The following is an 18,748-nucleotide window of genomic DNA, read 5'->3' as shown; positions in this document are numbered from 1 at the left end:
ATTAATTGCGGAATGACAGAGCACAATGCTGAGCTCTCTTAATGCACGCGCACAAAGCGAGACGGCTTGGGCGGCGCGGCGGCGGCGGTGATTATCATAATGATGCTGTGGTCGCGCTTTTTGTGCCGCTCCCGTCCGCCCTACATTGCGGAACTCGACACCGTTTCTGATTTCGCCCGAACCTCCGCTGCCGCACCAGGCGTTGGCAGCCTCGCCGTTAGCATAGCCTTTACTACTCAGAGAGTCTCATAAAATATGCAAGTTGCCATAATCCACGCCCTAAACGCCTTCTCCGACGCCTCAATTATTCATTGGGGCGGTTTGATGTTTTAGAAAATTGTCGCAATACTCGAGATGGGCGACGCTTTATAATTCAGGAGTCGGGTGTCGTTTTCGCAGCTGCCACAGATTCCGGGCTTAAACAGTCGTGAAGATGAGTGGCTCTTTTGTCCCTGGAGGTGTATACTGGGTGGTTAGTGACGGTGCGTGTGTGTTGCAGGACTCGGAGGGCGACACGCCGCTGCACGACGCCATCTCCAAGAAGCGCGACGACATGGTGGCGCTGCTGCTGGAGCACGGCGGTGACGTCACGCTCACCAACAGCGACGGGTTCAACGCGCTGCACCAGGCCGCACTGCGGGGAAATGCCAGGTAAGACGAATAAATAAATAAAATAAATAAGCATTGAATCCAATTTAACACTGTGTATGTATTTTTATTATATTTATATATTGTATGTATGTTATATAATATATATGTATTATTATGTAATATAGTATGTACCTACCTCTGTTTAAGTATATTTGTAATATTTTGTGTAGTATATTAAATAATCTACATTCCTTTTTAACATGTACACTGCACCCAATCTTAATCTCTGTTTCCCTCCATCCAAAGGTTGTCTGGCAGAGATCGCTTTTAGTGATAAGACCGCCTTTTGTACCCTAATTAAGTTACATTTTGTTAATTTTATTATTCTGTTCTGGTGTACAAATAAAGTGTATTCTAAGCACTCCACCTCATTGTTGCATGTAATATAACCTACACAGCTATCTCAGCCGAAGGGAATATTTTTGCATTTCTCCTTAAAATTTAATCTCCCGACCACGCTCTAAGCTTAGACAATGCTGCCGCTGGTCCTCGGTCTGCGGGTGGGCAGGTCCACACACATAGATTTCACAGAAACAGTACTCACTAATTGCAGTTCACTTAAGGAGAGTAAATCGTGTCTAGCCACCGTGCGGGAGGAAGTCCTGCTAAGTAATCACGGCAGTTTCCTTTCCTTATTATTCCGTATAATAATTACGGCACTCCGACGCTATTGTTGTGGACACCCGTATTGTTCGGTTATAGTTATCTGAGTGAAACATTTATACGGTAGAGTTGTCCTGAAATAAACATTAGGTCGGAGGCGGCGGGCGGGAGAATGGCCAGTTATGATCGAGATCTGCGACACAATACGGCGGCGCTGGCGACCGACCGCGGCGCCGGACCCGCACTTTATTGCTCTCATACATAAAACCTACGGATCATGTCAATTCAAAACGTTACATATTTATGTTCGCATCATTCTGCAACTGCTCCAACTTCATGCTTCCACATCGAACCAGCCATTTCAATACCAATACAATATGTTAATATATTCAAGTACTTACGGAATAAATTAGAACGCTTTTCCTCGGCAAATAAAACTAATCGGTACGGATAAACATAAATAATGGAATGACAGAAGATGCCGCCGCCGCTGCCGGGAAAATCAATAGCAACTTACGATGAAATCGTTGATTTCAGTAAACACGTTTCCTTTAACAGTACTTGAGCGAAAGCTAAATGTTTTATCAGATTAATTACCGATGAAAGAATATATTTCTTTTCTCGGGAATTTTTCCTACAATGTGTAGGTATATTTGTGTTACTTTGATTGGTTATTTATTACCTAAGTGAAATAATTTAGGTATTATTTGATTACTTTAAAAATATTAAAGTACCTATTAAATTATTTTTTTAACTGAAATGTTAGGATACATGGAGTTGATCATAGAGGACCGCGTGCAAAGAAATGTCGTTACAGTAAAGGAAATTGGCGATGTAACTTGTATCAGGGAAGGAATAATCCGCCTAACTCGTTTAATATCACGCGGCACCGGGCGGGCGGCTGCCGCTCGTTTCATAACTTTTTGTCGAATCTCGTAAAACCGACCCGAATATATCTTAGAAATGGCTGCTCAAACGCTAAGCCGAAATCTGGTTGAGTCGTACGGTACGTGTTTAAAACGACTTTTCACATAAAAGAGAAAAGTTATGAAAAGTTTATATTAATCCTAAAATATACAAAACTTTAAAATTATTTTTAAAAGTTCTATACAGCAAAATTTAAAATACATATAGTTATTTTTAATTTGGTTAACATCTTCCATCAATAACTAAAGACATAAACTCGTAGCATCGTTGCTACGAAGTGCTACGCCTTTCGTAGCCCGTTGTGTCGTAGCCGTAGCACTTTCCTGACAATCGGAGGAGGAATAGGACATCGGATGGTACGTTTTCATAATTTATTTTTACATTACTACTTTTTAAAGTATGGGATGTAATGTAAAAGTATTGTTTTATACGGAGGTAAAGTGAACTTCTAATTATTTATGTTTTCAGTGTACATTAAATATACCAGTTAAATCACAAAAATGGGCAAGCTTCTAGCTATGCTTCTTTTATTTGCAAAGTTTCGAACGACCTACTAATATAAGCAATAAAACTCAGCTATAAACATAAATTGGTTTTAAATACTGTCTATAAAGAAAGTTTCAATTTTATTACTTTTATCTTATTCACTGGCACAAAAAATACCTTTAATACCAGAGGCGTCTAAACAAAACGAAGTTATAAAGCGGCATATTTTCAAATAGATTGGAATAGAATTTATTGATCAAAGAGAGCGGTCCATTTTATTATAAGGATTGGCGAGGCGGGCCGCGTTAGAATAATGAATCTCCGCTGTTGAGTGATGCGTGAAGCGGTTTATTTGCGGAGGGTCCGGCGCGGCCCGGGGCTCGCTCGGCTCCGCATTTATTCCAGTCACGCGACGCGTCCCACGGAAATAATAGGAAATGTGGCTACGTGACCGGTTCATTATGCGGCGAGGCGCAGCCAGCGAGCCAGCGCCGCGAGCAGCTCCTCGACCTGGCCACCACGCGCCACCGCCAGCCACGCTCCAGCTCATCTTACACTGGCCTCTGCAGCCGGCGACTGCATCATTACCATGAGAAGCTTCTTAAATCTCTCTTTGCAGATTCATGTGAGCGATTGATGCTGATGCTCCGTTTGCGTGTCGATGTCGCCTGGTTTCAGGGCAGTGCAGTGTGAGGCAGTGAATACCACGCCATTTTGTGATCATCTTTTTTAAAGTAGATCAGTGCCGTTTAGTCAAGGATGGGTTTTTCCATGGTAGGCAGGTAATAGTCAGAAAAATGCTCATAACTCATAGGTACTTAGGCAATTTTACAACTTCACGCCTCAGCAAAACCTGAAAATGCAAAAACACCTGATGAGTAAACTTTTGTTAAAAGTCGTTGAAATTTCAAATTGTTGTTTAACTGTAATCGAATAGAAAATGCTCGTAAAACGTTCTCGATTTTATCGCGGAATGAGGAGTCTCGCGACTTTTCCCATTTGACAAAAACGCCTTTTCCCCCTGAAGATGTAAAATCGTTTTATTTTACTACTTCCCTCGACAGTGCGTAGTATATCGAGCAATCTTGAGGACCCAATCCGCATTGCTTCTGGGAACTTCCAAAAAGTAACCAGTTCTTTGAATTGATGAAATCTATGTATTCCATAGTCGAATATTCACGTTGTGGTGATTAACAATCCTTTTTTTCTAGTCCGATGCCTGTTCTAGTAAAAATCTCTTTAATTCATGTTTTTTTTAAAGAAAACTTTGCATAATAATGAATAATTAACCATGTGAATAGATGAGCTCTGAGCTTACGTGCTTGTATAATATTCATATTTTCACAAAGAAATTGCAATTATGTAACCCTCGACCGCTTGCTTACCTGTGACATGCAGGTTATTCTGCAAGGATGGGAGATAGGTGTGTTATCTAGCTAATGAAATTAGAGACGCGCGGTGCGGTGGTGTGGAGCAGCCTCCCTGCCGCGGGGCGCGGGTGGCGCGGGGCGGGGCAGGCGACGCCGCGTCATTACGTCTGATTAGAAACAGTTATCTCTCGCGGTTATCGTTACAGCACCCCTAACGAGCCCTTGTAAAACTTCTATGGCACTTTCACGATACATTACCGGGACGCGATAAGCTTCCGACTAATCATTCTCGTATATAAATTACTCGCGATCGTTGCCGAACCGCTTCCTCAAGTTTTATCACATTCCGCACACCCACACCGATCCACTCGTGTCTTTATTTGACTTCACTTCACACTAAAAGCAAATTCTGCGAATTTAGATGCCATAATTCAATGAGATACGTTCGAGCCGAGCGTTAGTGATCGGTGTTTGAGTATGTAAATGCATTCCAACTCGTGCAGTTGAATCAACCCCGCTTCGTAATGCGGCGCGATGCACACATATCTGAAAATATACATTGCTTGAACAGACAACATTCATAACACACTTACTTTATATTACAAAATAAGCTTTATCTATAGGGACCAATAAGGGATTGCATGTTAAATGGATCATTATTTGTTTTTGTCAATATAAATTCTTGAAATATCTGATTATCGGAGGCAGGTGCGGCGGCGCTCCCTGCCTGTATCAGGTCGCGTTGGCTGATGTCAACATTAATCGAAAGCTTAAATATTTTAACGCGTCGTAACATTGATTTATTCGCGGCCATATCTCAACTCGCGGCTTGTTTGTTCTTCGACTCGAGACGTATAGGTGAGATTAAGCAAAGCGCCTTCGACCGGCGCTGTGCCCAGCCATTACTCTGCTCCTGCTAACATCGAGCCTTGTATTTATTAATTGGTTTCATTTTATCCTGCTTCTGAAAAATTACATGCCATTTGTACTCCGCTTATGTAATTGGCTAGAAACTGCACCGGATTCAGTCTAGGTAACTCAGGATATAGGAGGAACATTGTATTCACAGGAGATTTATATGGTCATTGTGCAGCGTTAATTGCAGCGATAGAGCGAACGCGCGATGGTATCGTCTACCGTCCGAACGAGAAATGGTATGCCCTCGTCGACTGCTTCGTGTAGATATAAAGATAGCTTTATGTCTGTTTCTACATTACACTGAGCTACAAAATAAACCTTTTATTTCGATATAAATGCTTTTATAACGTAAGCCTAATCGTAAATAAGCTCAATAACAGGACGAGGGTCCCTTTAACATGAAATTAATGACCGGTAATAAAAAAGCGGATGGATGCGTGCGGAAGCGAGTCCAAGATCACAGATCAGTTGTCGAAGGTGCGGCGCGGGGGTCAGCGGCCCGAGGACCTATTGGCACAGATATGATGCGGCTCCGGGCGCCCGCGCTCTCCGCCACCGAGCACATTTCACTGTGGCAGATTTATGAGTAGCGGCCGCTGGTTATTGGGCCGAGGCCCGCGGGGCGGGCGCGGGGAGGGGGAGGGTAGGCTCCTGTTATTGTACGACGTTTGATTTACGCACGCACCGCTATCACCCTTTTGTTAGGCCGGATACCGACTGCTGTGCCCGTTCCGCCGGCCTGAATGCAGCCTTCTCATTCTCCCACTCATTGCCCCCACACGCATCGGCTCACTATTTCATGACGTTATTGCTCCCATATCCATATACAGCTCCAATGTTTTGGTAGCGCTTTATATGCATGATATGTTGACAGCTCGCTATGTCATCAAATCACATCATATCAACTCCATTTCCCTTCTGTAATATATTTCCTTCATAACATTTCTTTTAGCTTCAGCAAATTATGTATGTTGTTTGCATTTCAACTTTTTCTTGTTTCCGATGTTCATATTTAAATTCACAACGATGTCAGTTTTTGCTACTATTATTATGCTAGAGTAAAATCTGAAAGGTAGGTAGGTATTTGTACTAATGAAGATTTGATCAGCTAGCTTTGCTCACCGTGGCGAAGCTACCCTATAAGCCGGATGTAAGCCGTTTAATGGTTATTACATGGTATTATACTACGTGTATGTTGAGAAGATTATCGTTATGACGGTAGTTGATTAGTGATTTGTAGAGAGTCACACTATATAGTGTACATTCAGCGTGCTTGGGTAAAAGTGCCGCTAGTACATACTCCGCGTGGGTGTGGGTCTGGTGACGCGCGGCGCGGGGCGGCGGCGGCGGCGGCGGCGGGGCTCAATTAGCGGCTGCACACATGCGGGTAATCCGCCGCGCATCTCCGCCCGCACGCCATTGCACTCGCATTCACCGAATAAATTCATTTGTACGCAAATTGTATCGGCGCTTGCAATTAAAACTTTCCTCCCGCTCGAGCCAAGATAAATAACACTAATACATTCTGCTTATTGTGGCAAACTTGTAGGATACAGAGGATATATTAATGTTGTTCCTAATTTGTTTCGGCGGATTTATGTACGTTGTTGCCTTCTCAACTTTAAATTTATCCGTTTGTTTGCTGTAATTAGCATTTAGGTCAGTGTACACAATTAGCCCGAATTTACGCACGCAGAATTCGTTACGATTTCCGTATTATTTGTTATTCAAATGTTAATTTGAGGAAATTCGCAACAAGATTTAAACATAAAATATTTTCTTTCTTTTAATTTTCTATAAGCTTACGAGAAAAATCAACGGAAACTTTAAAACTTTCACATTAGCCGGGAAATAAGAAGATTCTTCTTCATATAACTAAGGGAGGAGATTTATGCGAAGGTACTTAACAACTTAGTGCCTACTTTAGAGAAGAAACACATAACCAGACTTTAAAATTCACTTAGAACGCTCGAGACAAACAGTTGCAGCTGCAGGCTGGTGTGTGTGGGAGTTGTTCATTTTGCAGGGACTTGGCGCGAGTGTAGGGACTTGGCGCGAGTCGTGCTCGCGTGCTACGTTGGGCGGCGTGCTACGCGGGGCGGCGTGCTACGATGGGCGGCGTGCTACGCGGGCGATGTGCTACGCGGGCGGCGTGCTAGGCGGCGCGTCATTAGCGCACGCGTGCGACACAGCACACAACTCCACTCGGCGGATCGGGAACTCTCTTTGTGCGCCGCCATTGTTCCCCTCGCTAATGTTGTTAGTGCACTTTTTCAGCGACTACGCTAATTTAAATACCTCTCCTTCCTTTTGTAAAGGAGACTCGTCTTCCGTTTTCCGCGAGTGCCGCGTTCCCTTTGCGTTCGAGACGACGGGACTACTGCATTTAAATGAGACACTTAATCACCCGAGTTGGCCTAGCGCTTCTAAAAACCGTTTGTTCTCTTTTAACGATTCATTAGATGGCGTGGACTGTAGACTTAAAAATGCACCTATTAATTTCAAGTAAAGTAGAAGGTAAGACTCCGAGTGGCAACTCGTCGTCCTCGTCGTGAATACGTGTAGTTTTAAGTTTGAGACGTTTCCTGTGAGCTCATACGTAGTCTGGGTCTAACACCCACTCGAATTGTGCAAATATGAGTAGGGTAATAAAGTCGGGATGAGCGGTGAGCGCGGCTCGCTGCCGGAGTTGCAGCACGTGCGCCCCCCGGGCGGCGGCGGCGGCGGCGAAACTTTCCGCTCAGATACTGTTCGTTACCCCAAGGAGGCGTTTGTTAACTTACACATATGACACACTATTTACTTACACTTCTACAGCTTCTATTTGAGATTACACTCCACCAAACTAGGAGATGCAACGTGCTATACACACATTTCCTCCCGGCTTTAGAAAAATAGTATTCTGCACAAACATATCACTGTAATACAAGGATGGAAATCCTTTGGGTATTGAGGCCACATACAAGGTTTTTTATTTCGAGATATTGAATTACTTTTCAGGGAAAATCATAAGCGGCTTACAATTTCTACTCACAAGTAACGGAAAAACCCTTATTGTATTGTTCATTCACAATATAGAATTATTAATAAGTTGTCATAAATATTATGCTATTTTCCAAGTAACTTCATCATAAGTTTATTCGTTTAATATAATAGGTAGTCATTTCGTTGTAGCGTTTCCAAAAGAAGGAAAGGTGCGCCGAACGTATAATTATAATGTACAGTTGATACGTCACTTGAGGAAACTCCTTTCATGCACTCCATTAAACATAAAGTATGCATACAGTAACTCAGTGGTTTACACACGTTTTCAGTAAATCATTTTGAACTGGACAAAGTAGAATATATGTATGTTTAAATATATAATGTAAGTAGCCAACATTTATTTATTCACCCATTTATTTATTTCATAAGTACTTTATAGCGCGAATGTAGATATAAAGGTCAAATCATTTTGACCTACAGGAGGTACAGGAATATTAGTAAAACGGTGCAATTATAATAATATGTACTTTATGACACAGAGTTTACATTGGAAATTAAGCTTCAAAGTTCCAGTCACGCCGTTCTGAGGGATTTTAAACGCAGAAGCAGTTTTTTATGGTTTAGACTTGTCCACTAGTAGTAGTAAACATAGACATTAATTAGCGGAGTAAGCCCGGTAGCCTGTAGGCACGGTTCGGCTTTGCCGAGTGCGGCTAATGAAATATTCGCAGCGGCAGCGGCGGCGTGATCCCGACACCGCATCCATCACGGCCGACACTCGCCGACTGCGATCAACCGGTCACTCTTTTGTATGACTACCATTTACTACTCGATCAACTAACGTTACATTTTCCGACAAGCTTTTTGTCCCGATATTTTGTGTTTGCTTCTCTTATCTTACAGTTCCCGTGCAATGTAATATCACGTCGGGGTCACCAAGTTTGGGCATGCAAAAGTGTTTGTACACTTTCATGTTAAAGTGACCAAGTTGGGTGGTGTGGCTACGTGTTCATATTTACGTACATTGTATATTATCAGCTACTCGTTTTTAAGTCGATGTCGAAGTCATTAACTCATAATTCTCTAAACTATATCATATAGGCATATACAGTATAGTTTATAGGCATTAGCTGAATATGCGTCTTGTTTGCGTATGCATAGATTGTACTCGATAACACTTTTATCGTCATGGTTATTCGTTTTTTTTATTGTTGACTAACAGATGTAACTAGCACTATTTTTGTTAGTAACTATTACCAATATCCAAATCACGTAGCTTTTCGCAGTGATTTCCGACTGTAGCTGTCTGAAAGTTTAGGCCCCCGTTTGAGCAGTAAGCCCCGTGTCGGAGTGGAGTGGCTAATGAAATATTCGGAGCGGGCCGTGTCGCCGCCGCCATCCATCACACGCGACACAAGGGCTACTAGCGATCAACTACTCACTTTTTGTTTGATTATCGTTTACTATGTCGTCGGTTATAAATAGTATGTGTTTTCATTTCAATCTTAAATCAGATAATATTCCACCACAGTTTGAGTCACGTGCACAACGTGGTTGTCGGCTTCCAATTAATTAGTTGATTGATTCTTATCTATTGTTGGTGTGATGAAATTAGCAACAGTCCGGCGAGGAGGCAGTAAACGGGTCACGTAAGTAACATAACTTTGTTGCTAACGTTATTACGTCAGACGTGAAAACAGTAACTGTGCGACGTGACTGCAATAGCAACAATCAATTTTTTCTTGTTTACTACTCGCCTTGCAGTTTCCACTAGGGCACGGATTTCTTCAATAAGACATTTTGTTAATGTTATATCTTTTGACTGAGTCAAGCCTCAGCGAGTTAAGCGCAAAAATCTAATGCGTTTTTTCCCGATCTCCAATGCTGGATCGCTTCCAAAATAAGAGCTTTAAAATTAACAATCCCATATGAGTATCAGCAAAAAGAAGGCGCAAAGGCGTTGAGCAAAATAATTTCAGGCACGTCGATTCTCACTCGATCGCTTCGACACATACGAATGGGCACTTTCAGGTGGAAAAGTTAAATGCACGTTTAAATAAAGCTTAGCTTCAGTGAACTAAAACGATTTATACCTGAATTGAAATTCTTTCTGCACATAAATAGGATTTCTGTATGAATTATAGACGAAACACAAAAGATAGGCGACACGATCCCTACACCAGTATTAAAAGGTCACCTAATTTCCTAACATGATGTGTCCGCTTCATTGTTCGAAGCACTATGATGTTGTCACTCAAGCTCCTAGATTCAGCTTACCTCACTTACCTTTGCTCGGCACGCCTTTATGTAATCTATCTAATAAGGGTCAGGGTACAAAGAGTGCTCAATGGCTCTTGGCATGCAGAGCTCGGCGTGACGCGGCCTTTATTCAGCCATCAGTCAACATGACATTGATATTTTTGAGGCCGGAGCTGGACTCCCGGGCGCCATCGTTTCTCATTACCAGTCTTAGGGAGCTCTTCTTTATTTACGTTTCTACAAAGCTACTATCTTTTCTTCTCAATGTATTTTGCCGGCAAGATCTTTTAGATGATAACGAAGTAAAAAATCTTGATAATAATTTCCCGTGTCCCTAACTGGATTTTTTTACTTTGTACACTCGTATCGATAGAGTTTTGTAATGGGAAAACAGTCTGCTTTTTGTTTTTATTTGGCTGTGTGCTATTGGATTGTCGTACATTGTATCAGTGGGGGTGCGGGGAGGGCGGCGGGCTGAGCGTGGCGTCAGCATTACGTGCGGCTGTACAGCGCGCACTCGACCCGCTCCAGCCAGGCGCTTCACGTTTATTATCGAGTGATTGCTCGCCTGCGTGATGCGACTCACCAACTATCTGTTTGAAGCGTTGCCTCCGACCGGGAGCGCAAGCTCAAGAATACCCATTTTATTTTACTGCCTGAAGAACAATTGTCGTTACTCCGAGAATTACTTATTAAAGCTGGAAATGTTTTACACAGTCAATATGGGTTGCTTTTTTACGAATTCAGCAATACACTTCAGTTAGTGTAGCGCTCCAAGTGTTTATTGCATGTGCTGTGTACGTACGTAAGCGAAGCACAGAGCGAGAGCTTGTCGACACTTTGACAGTTAGTAGGGGCAAGTCTGAAATATCGGCGTGCGCGGCTTAATCGTTCAGCGTGCGATATTGGCGTTACATCATGTTGTCAGCGGAGAGAAAAATTGCCGCCCCCTGCACCCCCGCCGCCCCCGCACCCCCCCGCGCCGCGACTCGCTCGCCGATGTCGACAGCGCGTTTATATTACTTCGGGATTTATTGTAGTTTTACGAACGCACATTTATCTATATTCTTTACTTAGATAATATATCATAGCGTTAGTGCTGATGGACTCTGGATGGATGGATTAAAAAAGATTTACGCGAGAAGAGAATGCGACTAATAAGGAAAGCAATTAGTATATTATGAATATAATATTTTCTTTTTAACATAATTCTCTCATAAGACCCAACTAATTTCAAGTAAGAAAGTCCCTTTGAAGCCGTTTTTACTCGTGAGGCGCACTGTACCAAGTTATAGCTACGTAGCAAAGGGTCACGCAAATGTGTTTGAAAAGTTCTCAAAGTAAGAAATTGTAAGCGAAGTCGTCGCACTGCGCGTTTGCGTGGAGTCGCCGGCTCCACTCCGTAATGTAATTACACAGTTCGTTACTTTTCGAAAGAAAGAAAATGAGAGGAAAATACTAGCGACGGTGACCGCAGGGCGTAACCCACGACTTCTTCGAATTACAAAACGCAAGTAGCTTCCTGCTCTTGCTACAGTTTTACGAGGTATCCTTTTTAAATAATTGATTACAACCCTCGCATTTGAGGAAAGTCGTACAAGAAAGCAAAAAAGTTAAATACACTAAAGAAAGCGAACATTTTGTAATGAGCATTAAAAACAATTCGAGCTATACAAATTAGCATTAGATATTCTGAAAGGGAATATAATATCTGGTTCGTGTAAATGTAATCCCGGCGGCGGAGGTTGGCTGGTTCTTGACGCGGTATGATTCATGGTGATCGGGCGGTGATTAATGCGGTGTCGCAATGCCGCTCCATTCAATACAGCCGCACCTGCCGCTGATTTGCGCCTCTCATTGTTTTTCTTACCCTGGAAATGACAATTCAAAACGTAAGTTTTCCAGACAAAGTAACATCCGACACAATACAGAGTATAAATGTATACAGCGGTGATATATAGTGGTGTTCTACCTATCTATTATATATTTCTATTACATATGTATTAGGACAAATATTTTTAGATTGAGTCCTATAAATTACCTAACACATCAGAGTCTGTTCTTTTTTTTCTGATTTGTAATACAGGACATTTAACTAAACACCACCACAAAAGTAGGTATAGTTTTAAAATGTATCTTTTAACACCCCTATTTTTTGCGAACGGTCAAAAAGAAATGAATAAAATCCGCTGCGCTAATGTCCGTATCGAAGAGCACACATAATCAGAAGCAGTATCGTATTCCACTCGAGTCGAGCCGCGGTGGCTTTCATTTGAGGTGTATTTGATCGTGTAGTTGGGCAGTGCTCGTGTGGCGGCGGCGGCGGCGGCGGCGGCGGCGCGCACGGTCCGCGTGGCACAAGATTGCGGAGGCGGTGTTTGCTCTTTGGCGAGGCTTCCAGCCCGCTGAGCCGTGCTCCCCGCCGGCCGCGGCCGCCCAACTCCAAATTGAAATATCCCCGGACCCGTGACTTCGTACTGGGCAGTGCTGGCCGGTCAACGGGCTTCATATTGAATGACCCTATGACAATGCTCACTTATTTCTGGGTACTGCGGTTTTTTAAATATACCTCTTATGTTGTAGTGGTAAAATATTTCTGCTTAAACAAAGATTACCTATGTAGACTATGATGCTTGAAATAATTATTGCAATTCAGATAGTAGAAGTCACAAAAGCTAAGTACATATCCAAAATCTCCGTATGCAGTCAACCTCACGATATTTTCTCTACCATAAGAGCACAGGTTTTTATTAAAATAGTACCTACCATTCATGAAAGGTCGTCGGTGGTTTGTTGCTAAAAATTATATATTGGCGGGGGTCTCAAACGATTCAATTTCCGTGCGCAGACAGCGTCGGAATTTACGTGCACGGATTTACACGCCAACGAAATTATTTGAAAACGGCTCCTATTCCAGCGATTCATCTATATTTTATGGCACTTGTCGAGCGCAAGAGATTCCTTTCTTCAAATTTATTGTTGCATATTTTTACCTAAACGAAAACTGGTTTTCATTTTCGGTAAGTGAGGTGCACCCCAGATTCAGTAATGTTCAGTAATAGATTGCTACAATAGATGTGACTATCGAAAGCTCGGCGGTAGTATGCTTAAATCGATAACGTGTGTAGAGGTGGTTTACCTACGGGGGCGGAGGGCATGTAATCCTGCCCACTCGGAGTTATTGCCGCTAAGGGTAGGAAAGATTACCTCGGCGAGAGATAAGGAGGTCGACGGGCTTGAGTGCGATTGTCCCCGAGCAGGCGTCGAATTGTGTCAAGTGAACCGGCAAATTGAACGGCCGAGCCTTCTGCGCCGACCTTGCTAATGCGAGCACCGACTACACGCCGCCCGCCGCCGCCTAATTACCAGAAACATAGCTTTTTCCAAACATGTATTCTTCAACATCTTTGATATACTTATTATAAATAAAATTGTTCTTAACGTAATCTAAGATATTTTCAATTAAAATGAATGAAATCGTTATGAAAGCGAATAAAAAGCTCAGGGGACATTTTTCAATCTCATAATTTACTTTGCAAATCTTACACGGAGCTTGGGTTAGGAAATATTTATATTGAAAATAGGATTTTAAAGTTTAATAAAACATGAGCTAATTTTAATAAGCATCGTTAAGTTTAAAAAGTTATATAAAATTGTAAACATGGATTAAATTAATTTCGGTGTCGTTTACTCTTTGTGACTACGTCGTCGTAGCGCAAGCGAGCTACGCCGTAGCGCGTAGCGCGTAGCTGCTACGCTGTAGCACGTAGGCTTTTTAAATTGCCCATTCAAAATCGAATAAAGTGTTAAAGCCCGGTGAGATAGATTTTTTACGACAACGATGTTACGTGTATACTGCATTATTTAAACAAAATTGATGGATTCCAATCAAGGGAACGTATTTTTTCAAAATATACAACTGATTTTAAAAAGATTAGTGTGTGACATCAGTTTGTGAGTGACGCTAATGATCGCGCGCTCAGCACTCGGCTCCCAATTACGGCGCTCTGCCGGCCGACCGACAGAGCACTCGTCTGTTTGCGCTTCCCACTGCGATTTCAACTCTAATATAGACAATTACCATTTTCACTGTATTCGCCAAAGTTATAAATTGCTGTTATTGTGTATAATACCAACTACATAGTGTTCTACGTGTATCAGTTCCGAATATTTCAGTCTCGGGCATTTCAGTTTTCAATTTTCAATAACCACGTCTTTTTAAAAAACATGGCTGGTTAGAATATAAAATATATTTTAGTTTATGTGCTATGGTAATTGTAATAATAGGTATTAAAATAAATTCACTTGTATTTTCATCAAAGTAATTGAATAATATAAAAATAAATAAGCATCAGCAGAATATTCAGAATTGCTCGTCGAGAGTACCCGAGTCGAGACGTTGGCTAGTTACCCACAGCCTGGAGAGTATTTCTCCAATTTGCTACAAGCTAAAATATTTTACGTTCATAAAAGTACTCTCTCAAGTATCTTAAATCGTACGGATACATAATCCATGTAGCATTTACATTAAATAATGCTAACAGGATACTGAAATGTATACGATTGTCGATTGCGGCGCATAAATTAAAATGACAAGTAAGAACTTGGTATCCAGCGAGAAAATTAGGAATTCCAACAAAACACTCGACGTGGAAGTCTGTGATAAGGTGGAACTTTCCCTGCTCGCAAATTACGCCCCGAATTCGGGTGATAGAGAAAGTTTGTTCAAATGAGATCACTTCAACGGTCTTCACAGCATTACCCTATTTCACTTTCTGTACAGTCACGGCGGCGGCGGTGGTGCGAGTATTTCTTCTTGAAATAAATTACAAAATCGATTGAAATTAAATGGGAAACTTTTTTATTAGCTGGCTGTTGGGCATTTAAACTGAGACGTGGTGTGCCTGCAGCGCGGGCGCGGCGCGCTGCTCGCGCCGCCGCCGCCGCCGCTCCATTATGATATTGCCCTCTGAGTGAATTCGTTTTCATAAAAGTAGGAGTTTTTCCAACGCGCTTTACGGAGCGTGAACTAATGAAAGCAGTACATGCATACTCAATGGCTTCCTGTATACCTCTACAGGTGCTTGTATTCAGTTTCTATTTCAACGTTTTAGATGATAAAGGTTTCATTTAATTTGCACTCACCTGTTTTGCACGGAAACTTAATATGATTATTATGCTAAGGATGAACCATTACAAAATACATCCCTTTATAATATGGAATGAATTCTGCAAATACGGATACACATACGAATTTCAGCTAATTAAATTTCCCCTTTCATTTCGTTCCGTACCGTAAAAATTCCTTGCGTTATTACTGTTTTTTTTTATCAAGTGATTCTTTTTACTCCGTAAACCCATCAGTAGTGACATGTTCCTAGTAGACACGGATACGGCTTGCGGATAGCACGAAGTGTGTCAATATTAACACCAAGTAATCTTGGGTCGTGCGGAGTGACGCCTTGTACGTTTGCACCGCTAAATACGTATTAACACGTTACGTAGATTGATTTAGTGATATATTTCATGACACCTGTTACAATGGTTAGCAACAGCTGGCTGATAATTATTGTCAATGAATGCGTCGATGCGTTTGTATTATACTGGCATGAATGATTTTTAATTATTATTTTCACACATATTATGTAAGTAACAGTATAATTCTAATTAGAAAATGACACATTCGACAGGCCAGTGATAAAAATCATACTCAGTGCAAATAAAAAATCCTATTTTTAGGGCGTCTTGCATAACAAAGTTAATCAAAATTAAATCTATGACCTCTTGCTCTGACATTATACTGTCAGAGCAAGAGACAAACTATTTAATTTTATTTAACTTTGTTATGCAAGTCACCCTTAGTATCTCGTTAGTGGTTAATAATTTAGCTTTATCCGATGGGAGTTTTGAAAACTTTCTATAAACAACTGATTATAACTGAAATTTCAGTTAATCAGTTGTTTGAGCTGTGTATGTATATCGAGAGAAGCTTTCTTTAATATCTTATTGGTCTTCTGCAATATTTATAGAGATGAGATGTAGTATTACGGAGATCTGTTCCTTTGGATGCAGTAAGTGGGCGGCGCTGAGCCGCTGACGAGCGCGCGCGTGCCGATCCGCGACACTCCAACATACTATCGACGCCATCTTGCCGAGCCATTATCTATTCATTGCAGCTGATTGATACACGGTGCAAATACCTCGCTAGCATTTGCTACAATTTCCAACGCTTTTTTACATTTATGTTATCTCATGTTAAATAATATTATATAATATTTACTGCCCTTCACAATTTCAAAACTTAAACCAACATGAACTAAATTTCAAGCTGACTTGTTGGCTGTTGTTTAGACTATTTATTAGTGACCCAAATTTAGCTCCAGCGTCCCAACGATGTGAGTTAAAATTATTCAAATTACAAAAGTTGACAACAAAACAACGGTATGACCGCCCTTTTGCGTCATAATTTAGGCGCGAGTCCATGAAGTCACGACGCCGTGCAACAATTATTTTCATATAATATAATCCCAGCGATGCGTCGCGCATCCCGCGGGACTCGTGGCCCCGCGGCCCGGCCGCCGCCGCCGCCGCCCGGGCCGGCCGTAACCTCATCAGACCCAGCTCCTGGAAACTCGTAATAATGTAAATTGGAGTAATCTGCCCCTTGCTCGCCCCGACGTGCCGACGACCCGCCGACGACTTCACTTTTTGTATTTTTAAACCATGAATGCTAAAAGCATTTTTATTATTGTTCCTAAAATAATTAACTAATGCAAAAATATACCATCCTGCGTATTAACACTTTTTATTTTTATTTTCAGGTAAGGTCCAGTGAGCACGAACGTGTAAATAAGTCTGAATGTTGTATAATTGGCTCGTGGAGCAGACCGACACTGCGACGGAGGTACGTTGTTAACTCTGTACGCAATCTATGGCAGACACGCCGCTCCAATCAGGTTCGGCTCTGAGCAGTCAGGAGGAGATTGGCTGTAAGACGTGCGGGACACTCAATTTAATGCCTCAGCTGGCGTCAATCAAGGAGTCTCTGAGGAAACAATCAGGATCACGCAGGGTTTTATATTCATACGCATGAGAACACGGAAAGAACACAATATAATAAAACACGCTGTCTGCCTCCGGTAGATATTTGTCAAACGTGGCAAGCGGCATCGTTAGAAACTTGGAAGAAGCTGGAACATTTGATTTTAAGCGTAGTCGACTATAAGTGTTATTTCTTCGAGAGAAGTATTATTCTACGGGAGCAACGCCGCACCAACGTCTCGAATGCTCCATTTAGTTCCAAAGTTTTTCTCGTTTATCACCGTTGGGCTCTCAGAGGCGGAGATTTTTCCTTTAGATTTGTTGTCACGCCAGACCTTTTTAATGTACCTTTGTTATCGCGTCGTGATTAAGACTGCACTTACTTCTATTTACTGAAGAGCACTTTGAGTATTTATTACTTGAGACCATGCAATGTGTTGCGATTCTCACTAGCACCGCACGAGGTGCAGGATAATTGTAATAGTGGGAAAGACGGCTGTAACACTTGGTGCTGATAGCTATATCAGTGGAATACTCGCAACAGCTGCACTTGTTGTAGGGTAACATTACCGGGTTAAAATACTCACATGTATAAAGACATTAAACCCGATCTTTTTAAAAGTCGAACGCCTAAGCTGGGGCAATAAAAGGTGGCAGGTTTAGTGTGGGTCCGGGCAAGTGTGGCGCGGCAGGTACGGTAAGGAGGCGCAGCTTGCCGCCTGCTGCGCTTAGATAAAAGGATTAGCACTAACACTTCTTCCGTCCTTCCTTTATAACCCGAGCTTAGATCCGACGTAATTCCCCCGCCCTATTTATTATTATTGTACGTACTACCCAGTGTCTTGTTTTAACCGCTGCAAAGATCAACGAACCTACACTACACTGATATATGACCGCAAACAAATGTAAAAGTTATGTTCATGTTTGAAGCAATAAAACCAGGTTATATAATACCTCTACGTCTTAGCTATTTGTATATGTATAAAGTACCTATATATTTATAAAAGGAAAGAACATTAGTTTCACTTTAGGAATGTTTCTTGTTCAATTTATTAAGATATATTTCTTCAGCAGGTAAATTCTAATTTATTTAGTATCTACTGTTTATTTACATTGAAATCGATGTTGGTACGCATCCTTTGTTTGCCTTTAATTTATGTTGTTTGAATTGGGCGCCCTAATTAGTTTTCCGTTTACTTTACCGGTTTCTTGATCCGATGCGCTTTGATATCGTTTAGGAAAAGATTTGTTTATATTCCTAGGCGGACCGAGCGCCGGTGAAAAAAAAGTTAAAGATTTGTGGTAATGTGCTCCCGCGTCCGACTGTCGAGGTCCAGCCGAGCTCTGCCGAGAAAATGTAGCTCCTAACTTTACCACTTAAAGATAAAACTTAACATGTAAACTTCACTAACGCCTCCCAGGTTTTATTGTTCGTTTTAGCGTTTTTATTCAAAAGCTTTAAACTGAGAATTTTAGTTTAGCCACGTGAACTCCGGCCAAGTTATTCA

The 18,748-nt window shown here is 41.8% G+C and overlaps 1 protein-coding gene across 4 annotated transcripts in view; it reads left to right on the top strand.

Annotated features, from left to right (window-relative positions):
• The window catches only part of LOC105384093 (E3 ubiquitin-protein ligase MIB1), a 148,026-nt gene that overhangs the window by 55,023 nt on the left and 74,255 nt on the right, over window positions 1-18,748 (top strand). For all 4 annotated transcript variants that reach the window (XM_048632070.1, XM_048632076.1, XM_048632088.1 and 1 more), the window contains one exon: window positions 500-651. In XM_048632070.1, the coding sequence (XP_048488027.1) occupies window positions 500-651 (152 nt within the window). The remainder of the gene's footprint in view (window positions 1-499; window positions 652-18,748) is intronic.

This window comes from Plutella xylostella, chromosome 4 (assembly GCF_932276165.1).
Source record: "Plutella xylostella chromosome 4, ilPluXylo3.1, whole genome shotgun sequence".
NCBI lineage: Eukaryota > Metazoa > Arthropoda > Insecta > Lepidoptera > Plutellidae > Plutella > Plutella xylostella.
Note: the sequence above shows the minus strand (reverse complement) of the source record. Positions and strands in the feature narration are given on the sequence as shown.